The sequence below is a fragment of the Hydractinia symbiolongicarpus genome, chromosome 12 (genome assembly GCF_029227915.1).
Source record: "Hydractinia symbiolongicarpus strain clone_291-10 chromosome 12, HSymV2.1, whole genome shotgun sequence".
NCBI lineage: Eukaryota > Metazoa > Cnidaria > Hydrozoa > Anthoathecata > Hydractiniidae > Hydractinia > Hydractinia symbiolongicarpus.
The window spans coordinates 18318401-18330507 of record NC_079886.1 but is presented as its reverse complement, the minus strand read 5'-3'; the positions used below and the strand labels follow the sequence as shown (position 1 = coordinate 18330507).

General features: G+C 34.1%; 1 protein-coding gene across 1 annotated transcript; it reads left to right on the top strand.

Moving 5' to 3' along the window:
• Positions 1–75: 75 nt before the first annotated feature.
• Positions 76–6610, top strand: LOC130621916 (uncharacterized). Its single transcript, XM_057437285.1, has 8 exons — positions 76–465; positions 763–865; positions 1639–1742; positions 2286–2514; positions 3528–3804; positions 4034–4266; positions 5029–5182; positions 5647–6610. The coding sequence occupies exons 1-8, from the start codon at positions 379–381 to the stop codon at positions 6551–6553; spliced, it is 2094 nt and encodes a 697-aa protein (XP_057293268.1). The 5' UTR covers positions 76–378; the 3' UTR covers positions 6554–6610.
• Positions 6611–12107: the final 5497 nt, after the last annotated feature.

Here is a 12107-nt window from a genome sequence, read left to right as displayed (position 1 = left end):
TTTAGCATTTCTTTCTTTTTTCCAACATTTATACTCTTGTTTTGGTCACATGACTTAAAAAGAATCTTGGCTGACGGCATAGTTGATGTTTGTGTGAGTCTTTCTGTTAGTGGAAGTGCTTTTTGAAACTTTTGTAAGATTTTTCTATTTTCAGTAACGATAAATCAATTGATTTAATATTTCTTTTTTTAAAAAAAATATTGTCTTGTAGGATCACAGCTGGTGTGTATCAGGCCTAAATATACATTGAGCTGGTGTGTATCAGGCCTAAGTACATTTTGCACTTCAAATTCATTGCGCTATATAGTTCACTGCATTAGCTGTAATTATGACATTTTTTATTATTATTATTAAAAGGCTTCTTATTATATTTTGATCATGCCCACATGTGAACTCTGCGATGGAGAGTCTTTTTATGACCAGAATGGGAAATTTTACTGTGCGAATTGTGGAACTCAGTCACAGGTAATTTTTTTAAATGTTATTATCTATTGATTTTAGGAATAACTTTTGCGTAGAAACTTGTAGGGTCTAAGTTTTTAAATATCTGGGGTAACCAGCAAATTTCAGGAAACTCAATTGCAAGTTAGGAAAAATTCATTAAGCATGAGTGTGTGTAGCTGTTAGAGTGTGAATGTCAGTTTTCTGTGAGCTTCCTATAGTTTCAAATGCAAGCTTTTATACTTGAAATAAAATTTATATAATTATTATTGAGTTCAAGTATAAGGAAGTTACACAAATATCATTTATCAACTTTTTTAGGACATGCAAGTAGAGGTGCAACAAGAAATAGATATGGATGTTACTCAAGTGAGAAAACTTCAAGTGAGAGACAGAGGTAAAAGAAAGGGAAGAAAGCGCAAATGTAAGTAAGCTATAACTGGTTCTTTGTTTGTTTGTTTGTTTGTTTTTCGGTGGTATTTTTAATCGTTGCATGGATTCCTACTGCAAAACTTGCGGAGCGTAAAGTTTGTTCTAATTTGTATGTTTGTAAAACGAAAGCAAGTCGAAAATAATGACAACATGTTTTTTACGTAAAGAGCTATCTACAATCTTGGAAGATTAAGGCAGTTTTTTGTCATTATTTGAATAGGGACAAAAGTCTGCAAAACTGCTACACTCTGCACTCACGTCGGCCAGACAGACAGCGTTAAAAATATGCTATTCACATTCTCTAGCACACCCGCACAACGAAATTATTTACGTCGGAACTCACCCAGGCGCATCCAAAATTTGGCAATTAGCACATTTTAGAAGTTTGAACTTAACCAAATAACCTAAGATCCCACGTCCACTTTAAAGTTTGACAAGTTCAAAATACGAGTAGATAGAAAAGCTTTTACAATTGGCGAACGTCAGAATGTATTAACCAAGCATATTGGAGCCTCAATTGCTTTTCATGTTACAATGAATATGTAATATATTATTGATATACACAAACATTTTAAACTAATTATCTTTTGTTTATAAGTTTTGCATAGCACAAAAATGTTTTTCTAATTTCATCGAGTGGTGACAGTTCTCGTAAACCATTTTACTCTGCTAACCTATTTTAAATGGCTAATTGATACGAACACCATAATATTGTCTATATACACTGTTCAACATATTTTGTCTTATATCTAACATCTGTTTCAGCGTATGATATCGGGAAGCCTTGGGTGTCTTATGAAGGTTTCCAATGCTTAATTAAGGCACAGGTGAAAGCACTGATTGATATGGGTTTTGATGAAAAACTGCAGGTACGTGGACCGCAAAATTGTAAAAACTGCCCGTCTGCCTGTTTTTTAAATCTATATTATAATGCCCGTATACGTCACGCAAAATGGTAGCTTAGCTGCGACGGGCGAACCCGTTGATTTTTCCACGGGCTAACGACTAGTACTATTAATTGTATTAAAATTAATTGTAAAATTAATGTTAAAGAAAGATAGTAATAAAACTTTTAAGAAATTTATGTTAAAACATAAACTACACGTCAATCATCTTAAACATTCTCACATAAACAAATAATTACGCAATAGGTGCTTTAATTTAAAAAAAGTGAGGTGAATTTCTATTTCTTACATATTTCGAATCCTCCGCCTGTTGTGTTCTTAACTCGTAATTTGTAATAAAAAAGAATTCAAAATCTCATTTTTTCTTATTTTTTGGCATCAAAAGGTACAAAAAGGCAAAGACCTTTCAGCCACCTCAATACTCGAACTAGAGTGGATCCCTAATTTGCCATCATACCCATTGAATATTTCTATTGTATGCTTGATTCTTCTTTTTTCACTTCACAGAATGTTGTCGGTCAAATTTGGTTTCGATACCTTCAAGAGATTGAAGTGGCCTTCTGCGAGAACGAACCCACTACGATATCGCTAAATGCGAAAAAGATGACAGGCCGCAGTAAAAATCTTGGTACGTTGCCTCCAAGCGTTCAGAAGAAAAGAAACCCAAAGATGGCCATGCTACCTGATCTTCACGAAGATGAGCAGATGCTGTTGAAAGAGGAGGAGTTTTATGAAGGTGTGCTTGTTGGATCATGTTTAACTCACTCGTAGGTTGTTTATTTAGCATGAAATCAGGAAAATTGGTTCAAATTTCGTCTGATCATGAAATGCCAAAAGTTTAGGGTGTTTGTATTCAAGCAATCCTGTTGTTCATAAATGTACTGCAGGCCTGGCTAAGGTAATAAGTTGCTTGCAGGTTGTGGGTTGGAGCCAGGGGATATGAGGTTGATAGAGAGACCTCTTCCCCTACTTTGTTTAAAAAGTAGTGATTTAAAAACGCAAGTAACTCTTCGCAGTATTCCTGTGATAAACTAGAGTTGGTTATTTTGGGAAATAATTTTCGCGAAAATTAATTTTGCAAATTTTGATATTTCGCAAATTTGGCGACAAAAGGAGTTTAATTACATTTTCTTTATTATTTTATAATGATTTTTAAATGGCTTTTATGTTTTATACATTAGAATAAAGCCTGCTGAAATTGAAATTCTTATATTGAAGAAGAACTACTTTGTTCATCACTAACATACTGCCAAGCAGTGAGCGGGATTCGATCCGCGGTCCCCAGAACTGGGAGCCGCAGACGAACCCACTACACTACGTGCGGCAATATGTTAGTGATGAACTCAGATAGTTTATCCGGATGGTGTGTATACATATAGGTGAATATTTGTCATAGCACATCCGTATTTCATTCTCAACAGAGAATGCTTCACCCCGATCAGACCTCTGATCATGACGGGCGAGTATAATGCGTGTAAGTCATATTGAAGAAGAACTACTTTGTTCATCACTAACATACTGCCAAGCAGTGAGCAGGATTCGATCCGCGGTCCCCAGAACTGGGAGCCGCAGACGAAACCATTTTCTCGAAAATGGTTTCCTAAAAAGTCTCGAAAATTAATTCCCTAAAGCAGTTTCTCAAAATTTCATTAAAAATTTCATATAATATGCATCAATAAACTTTTGCATTTTGGCTTTCTTCCCAAAACATCCAACTTTTCAATTTTTATAAATTTTTTTTTCTGGCAGAGGACATGCCGACATTTTTAAAAGTGGAAGAAGACGACGACATTACCATGGAAGCAGACATCAGACGTAGACTTTCAGATAACAATCAAAGTAGCAGTAGCGAAGACGAGGTTAAGCCGAAAACGCCAGATGTTGTCGGTTCTTGTGGTTCGTTTAAAGTACAACAAAATCGAGATATGCCGCTGTTTATGACCATGACACAACCCCATACTTTATGTTTCGTTTACCTGGGACTAGTGTATCTAGAAGAGCCAGTTTTATTAAATGACTTAATAAGGTGAATTCTTCTTTGTGTGTGACGATATAAGGCGCATTGTCTGTCGTGTCTGACCTAATACCGGAAATTTTTCTCGTGTATAACCTTATACGGAGATTTTTCCTCGTGTAAGTCTTAGAAGGTAAATTATTCCTCGTGATTGTTTTCACAGATCGCATTCTTACAAAAACTACTCATAAAGTTTGTTTATTTTTAATTCTTACGTGTTTTTGTCGTTTTTTTCTTTTAGATGGGCGAGAGAAGGGAGTCTGCCTTATCACAAAGCATCCGTAGTGTTTCCTTCAGAAATGAAATTTGCTGGCACTGATCGTAAGATTTTCAACAAACAAGCATGTCCTGGTGTTAAATCTTCCTACGACCTCACCCGCAAGATTGCGAGCTGCCTCAATCTAGATTTAACATACACTCAAGAAAATTGTAAACTGTTACTGGTATCATTGACGGTGGATTTAGATTTTTCAGGTTGGTTTAACTGTATGTTGTTAACGGTATAATATAGTAATGCGTAATTTTGGCAGTATTTATGCGTCAATGGTTACAGCATAGCATGTTGGTGCAAGTAGCAAATCTAAAAGCTTGAGTAACTGCTTTTAGAACGGGTAAATAGCCACGGGAAAGAAGAACGCGATTATTGGCGTGTAGAGAGATTAATGGCGTGTATAGAGATTACAAGGTGTCTGCTCTGTCAGAAATATATATGATCCGGAATTGTCAGGAAGTTTCAAAATATATTTAAAATGTCAGGCAAACGTCAGAAATACCAGAAAAGTTTTTAATATATCAGGAATTTTACGTTTCAGGAACGTTAGTTTTAAATGGTCAATCATCTTTTTTTCAAAATATTGGCATGGAATGTATTCGTATGTCATTCTTTATGGACTGTATTTTGTCAATATGCTTGCATCAAATTTACATTTTATTTAGAATTATCCATGCTTATACTGACCCAGAATAGCTAGAAAAATATCAGGAATTTTAGTCAAAAAAAGTTCAGAAAATATTCAGAAAATGATAAGGACTTAATATCGAGTGGATCTGGATTAATTACTTGGCACATTATTTTATGTATTTCTTTGTCTCCATTACCTGTTTCGTCTCAGATGTGTGTCATATTCATGAACAAGTTGCTTATGTGGACACTTGACGCAGTGGTGAAATAGCGATATAGTAAGGTTAGGTCAAAACACCTTAAGTAACGTCAACTTTCCTTTCGAACATCTTTAGAAGGCGTGCAAAGAATTTCAGGTTACTTGCTTGATGTTTTAAAGCTACCAGATCAATCAAGCGAACTTACGACTGAACCCGTGGACGCGCAGCTTATGGCTATTATTGTGATCGCTGCAAAGTTGATTTATTATTTGGATGGCTGCAAAGAATTGTAAGTTGAATGTTGTTATTACGTACGTCTTGAATTGTGCAGTGAATGTCTTCTTTGCTGTCTAGTTTTCAGAAGTCACACGCAGCATTTATGCTTCACTTTTAATTCAGCATCTCTGGTTGTGATGTAACTGCATAAAATAATCGCATGTCACTTGACATTTGTCCTGTAGACGGTATCTCCAATCAGTGATTTAAGTTATAGCAAGCTCGTATTTTGAATTGTGATAACAGATATCTTTGAGATCGCTTCCCTACATCAGTAATGTTTTCAAAATAAAAACAACAGGAGCTGTTTGCTATTTTTTTTGTCTCCTACAGAAAAGAATGTGAAAAATGTGAAAATAAAAGAGTTTCAAGTAATTATTGTAATAGCTTTTCGCTAACTTGACAGAAAAAAATAATCCCCGCGGAGATTAATTTTAAATTAATTTAATAGTATTTCGGGTTTTTAAAATATTTTAGCGAAGACAAAATACGAACCACTTTACTTGAAAAACTCGATATACCAACTGTTGAACCATGGAAGGGTTGGGTTACACGGACGATGATGAAGGCGAAAATGAAATTGCATAATGGCATCCCTCATTACGAGGAGGACTTGAACTATATTAACGACATTTCTGTTTATGCTGATTACGTCACTAAAGATGTTTTTAAAAGTTTTGCTTCCCGACCTACTTCAAGACCTTATCATTTTCATTACCCGAGTTTTCGCAAAGGATTTAACGAACAAGCGATCGAGCAGTATTACAATACGTTTAGTAGCCTTGCTGAATCGTTAAACGAACATGTAAAACTGGAAGACATCAAACGGGTGCCCTCTAGTTTCCCCTTGTCTATATCACATGTTGGAGAAATAATCTCCGTTTCGACGGCTGGTTTAAATCAATGCGACATTGTAACGAATAGTAGCGCTAAAATTGGAGATGTGAATAAAATGCAGAATGATGCAATAGATAAAACACCGAACATAGATGATGATAAAATCAAAGATAAAAATGTTGATATAAAGCGGAATGATATAACAGACAAAACACTGAACACACTTGATAACGAAGTAACGGACGAAAAAGTTAAGAGAATCCAGAATCAAAACATTCAAGACGAAACATCACAAATGTTGGAGGACCTTCCATCATTAAGCCAATGTAACGATGGTGAATCACGTGATCATTATGAAGGCTACGTGTTGTATCCTGATTGGTCGAATCAACAAGAATGGCACGATTCTTACAAGTATTTAATGAAAATCTTATCTCGTCGTGTAGAACTAAGTGAAATTGAACTTCAGAGCTGTGTTAGAACTTTAGAACTAAAGATTTTTAATGCAGAGATAAAACGTCAACTAAATGAATTAATTTCATTATAACTTGTATATAAATACCGTACTTTATAATTCTGAAAACACTCACTTTTCTTTGCTAAAGTTAATCTGTTAAAATTATCTTCCCAATTGTTTTTAAAAATTGGAAATTCAGTGAACTTGAACTCATGACCTTCGCTGGCCGGGCGATGGCTTGATCGACTGTACTATCGGTCTGATTCTACTTCCCTAGCACAAGATGTCGACGAGGCAAGAATATACTACCTCCAGGCCACTTTCCACGAGGGTGAGGCGTTTGTCCACCTAACTCGTACCGAGATGTATTTGTGGCTTACAAGTATAACACAAGAGAAACGTTTTTTTTAGATGCACTGTTAAAATATTGTGCACGCACTGGAGAATTAATTTTTTCTAATTTATAACCGTTAAATTTTTATTCATCAAAACTTCAACTAACTCTGCAGATTACTTAGGCCAAGTGACTGAAGAAATCATACCGAAACTGAGGTAGAAATGTTGAATATTGTTGAATAGAGGGAAATGCATTTGAAACATCATTGAGAATCCCTTTCACTTGCTGTTTGGTACCCAGGGTTACATTTTGCGCATACGGGTTTTATTCCATTTTTCGCATTGACTATGACTGGAACGAGGTTGTAAGAAGAGGAAATAAGTACAATAGTCAATTTGTATGTCATGAATTGTGTCGTAGTTGCTATGAAAACACAGTAACTGCAAAAATATGATTTGAATACAAAGTGTAACTGCGGGAATGTTCATATGAAATATTCATAGCTACTTAAACGTGAAAATTTCAATTCGTGAGTGAAATAAATTCTATATGTGCTTCACCGCACGTGATTAAAAGAAACTGAAGTGAATGCAAAGGTTTTGATAGAAGAGGGAAAAATAAACTTGCTGTGGGAAATTGGTAGCTTTCGGTAATCAATCCATCAAAACTATACCTGCCTGATCTATCAATCAACAAATCAGTGATTGCTGTTTTATTTAGAACTGAATCTATTTTTTTCTGTTGCTTTCTTACTAAAAATTAAAGAACTGTTTAGATTGCTGTTTTTAAAGGAACAGATATATGTATCCACTTTGCTTCCCTTTATTAAATCTTACTTGAATTTTTTTTGTTAGCTTTGAAATTATTATTTTTAAAGATTTATTACTGCATTCATGTATTTCTCCTTAAACCTTTCAGTTCTAGTGACATCTTGTATTACTCTTTTGAAAACTTATATCTCCAAATCTAGTGACTTTTGGCAGTGTAGATCGGTTTTTCTGAAAGTAGACTGAATTTCCTACAAGATCAAGTGCTCTTTTCCTTAAATTAGACGCTGCGCGGCGCATCATGACGCAGCAAAACTTGTAAACAACTTTTTTCGAAAATGCACAGCTTTCCCATCGTGGAGAAAAATTTTTGTTTTCTCGAAAAACTTATTCCAAAATTTTCTTCTGAAATAAACAATTTTTATGAAACAAACATAAATATTTACGGTTTAATTATTCTTTTGTTTGCATATAGCATAATCAACCAGGAAAAAATTATAAGCTTTTTGCACTGTAGAGTTTAAAAAAATATCAAGATGCGAGAAAAATTCAGCCATGTGATAAAGGCTTAATATTTTGTTGCGGTCATAGAATTTAAGTTGTTGAAATTTGATATAAATTTCAGTAAACTGACTTCAAATAATTAAAATAAAATTAAATAAAAATATTATATATTATATAAAATATTATTATTAAAATAATAATTAAAATAAAAACTTCAATAGGGATATATCGCAGTACTCCCGATTTGCATTTATTCGTGAAAATTTTGAAGTTTCTCAGCTAACACTCTATGAAAGGTTGAATTTCAAACGCTCTGGATTTAAGTCATTGGATACGAGGCTGAATTGCAGTCTATACATCTTGCCTTGCAAGATTTAGATATTTTGAGCCCTTAAATTCTTAATTAAAACTTGTATCTTATAGGAGCCAGTAACTGCTGTGACAAAACTGCGGCATACCTTGAACGTTAATCAAAATTTTAGTCGGAATGTATGGATAATTCTTGCATGTCCTTTTTTACTCTTGCCCCCAGGGTTTTTTGCCCTTTTGATTTGAGAGAAGATGGCGAAAAGTATCTCGTCATCTCTCATATCAAGAAGGTAAAAAAACCCTGGGGACAAGAGTGTGTCTATCTTGAATCTCTTAATTTAAATTTAAATACTTTCTTCATAACGATATCACTTTCACGTTTTTTTTCTTAAAAATTACACCGTTTTGGTTTAGCCTGGATGGTTCTAAACTTTAAACAGGGTTTTCTGAAAATATGTTATGTTTTGTACTTAATATTGTCACGTGACTTAAATGAACTTTGTACTCGCACCAGTTTTTTGGACGGCACTTAGAGATTAAGTACACGGTAGGCCCTTTTGACACATGTTCAGTATATTCAAAATATCTTCTTAACATGTTCCTCTTTTAAAAATGTTATAAAGAAATACACTTTCCCTGTTTTATAACGCTTTTATAATATATTTTCTCTAAAACTTACTGAAAACTTAGCATAGAAGTTACATCCGCGAAGAAAAAAAATTGAAAATTTTTAACTCTAAGAGTCTACCGTATCTTGAGCTGAAGAGATAGAATACTTTGCTTTTCTGTGTTACCCATTTCTGTATAGAATGTTATCCTTGTATAGAGTTAGATCATTCCTTTGAAATCCTGTCAATCTGTCAGTTTACTTTTATAATTTTTTCACTATTTTTTTTTTTACCTCAGCCTCAAGGTAAGAAACATCGTGTTTACTAAATATTTTTCTTTAAGCTGACAAAAAAGACAAAACCGTCTCGTGATTATGTTGTCAATATTTGTGCATATTTTTTGTGATGACACCAACGTAACACATTTGTCATGTCCATATCCTTTTTATAGTGTGATTAACATCCTCTTTTAAAGCTGATTGATGACATCTAAATATTGATTTTATAAACAACTTAGTTACTACACCCTCTATTCTCTTGTGTTTACAATCAAGTAAATTTGACTGGGTTCGAAATGGTATTTAATGTTATTCGCTTTATTTGTTATATGGATATGTTAAGATTTTTTCCTTGGTGTGTTTTGAATGTTTAGGTGCATATGGTTAAGTTATATAGATGGAGATTTATTTTAGCATTTCTTTTCTTTAATTTTATGTTGTTTTCTAATTTGTATTAAGTGCAATAATTAAGATTTAAATGGCATCCAATTGATATGGAGAATGATTTTGGTTAAAATAGCGCTTTATTGGACTGTGGAGATTAAAGTTTTTGCAGTATAGCATTTTCAACAAAATTCATTTTACGACGTATTTCGCGAACAGAAATTTTCGCAAATTACGCAAATTCGCACAGGATGGCACTCCCTTTTCCCCGCAACAATAACTGATGGGTTGGTAGATGAGGTGAACCCTTTATTTGGGCGGTGGGAGGAGGGGATTTAGGCTCTCCAGCCTTGCACAAAATATTTATGAACCGAGAACAAATTTGGAGCATTTTTTCAAACCTGTTTTTAATATAGCACGCTTGTATTTTAAGCTTGTCTTCAATCACAGTTTAGGCGGTTGAATTTGCTCCTATGAAATATGTCGATTGATGGTGGCGTTAGCGGGTTGTTTCGCAATGCGCGATGCGCGTATCTGCAAATGTGACCATTCCGTCATTCGTTTTGGCACTTTCGAATTCCATTTAGCGCTCGAAAATATTCGTATAATATGGAAATATTCGTATGATATGGAAATATTCGTATGATATGGAAATATTCGCATAATATGGCAATATTCGTATAAATATGGAAATATAACATACTTGTAAACCAGTCGAATTATCTAGATTTTCCATATTAACCATTTTATCGGTCAGTTATAATAAATTGCTACAATGAACTATGTTTTAATTTATGACGCACCTAATGTGACTTGCTAAGAATGCTGGGAATTTGCTATAATTATATTATTGATAGAAATTACATTTTATCGGTGTTAAGTTTTATATCTATTTAATCTTCTCCTTATTAACCTGTTATTAAAAGAAAAATAGTTATGTATTTAAGAATGAATGAATTAATTGCATTAAAATCTTATCAGGTGAAGCAGGAAGTAACTCCATCGTAGATGCTATTATGCCAATGCTGTTTTGATCATAGTGAATATTAAGGCTAAAACCTGCTAACATTTAAGAATAACACTTTATTTTACCAGGAAGTTTTGTTCTTCAACTATCTGTGAGAGATATAGGAGAGAACACATAAGCTTGGAACTCTGTACTGAAACTGCTATGAAAGGAAGAAATTGTTTGCGAATAGCATCCCGAGAATTATGCACAATGCGAAAGTGCCAGTGTGCACATTAACTGAAATTGCGGGATTGAAGTTTGGGATATAGTAACTTAAAATTCATATTGTTTTGCTGATATCGTACATTTAAAGCAAAACTACAAAGGAGCCAGCTGTGGAATGTTTGCAGATGTCCATCTTTGTTTAAATGCGGAATATATGTTTGCGAATACGAGTCAAATTCGAAAAAAAATAATTCCGCGTTCTTTTCTTTCGCGATCTTTTATTACCTTAAGGTGAACTCTTAAATTCCCCCTATTGTGCATGCATACCCGTTGGTATTGTTAGATGACCTGCCGCGCTCCAACAAATTTCCACAAAGCATGAATTCTGTCATAGTTGTTAATTTCCGGCAATTTTGAACTCCGCGGAGAAGAGTTTTTGGGTAAAGATTATGCGAATAAGCAAAGGATTTCACCTCCACCTGCGTCGAAAATTGATTTAAAATAACTTTCAATCGTTCAACATTATTAAAATTATTATTATTCCCCCCTTTTCAAATGATACATATCCGGTCAATAACTTCTACATGTGTTTATTTAGATGGGGGTTGGGTAGAGTAGAGAAGAAAAGTATAAAAGTTCATGAACAGATTAGAGGAGAATTCACTCGTGTGCAGAGTTCATAAAATCTTGCAAGAAAACGAATAGACGCTGAAGCGTTGAAAGGCTATGGAAGAAATATTTGACAATTCAAATGTTTTACATCAATTTTTTAAATTATTCGCCACTGCTCTTTCCTTGGTCGTACTCACTTTACACACAACTGCCATTATAAAAATTACGAGGAAAAAGACGTTTTTAACTGGAAATTTCTCTTTAGGCACGTTATTTGTTTTGAGTATATGTGGCACTGATTTACTTGTTGGTTTAACAACTTTCATGGGTTTCATATTGACGCTGGTTTTGAACAATCGAGCCCCGCGATATGTGACAAATTTTATAAAGTATTTGTGTATTTTTTCTCTTTTATCATCTCTGCTACATATCACGTCGCTTACGTTGATGCGCCTAATATCTACTAAACGACAGATTGGTGCAAGAGATAAAGTGAATGCTGGGAAATCCATGACTTGCTTAGTAGTACTGTTTATATGGATTGTCTCGCTTATTCCATCAGTGATAAAAACAAGCTCTGAAGATTACAAATATTTATACCTCACTCTATCAACTTTGCTATTTTTTAGCAATATTTTTATATTTATAAGTTATTGGTACATCAAGTCGAA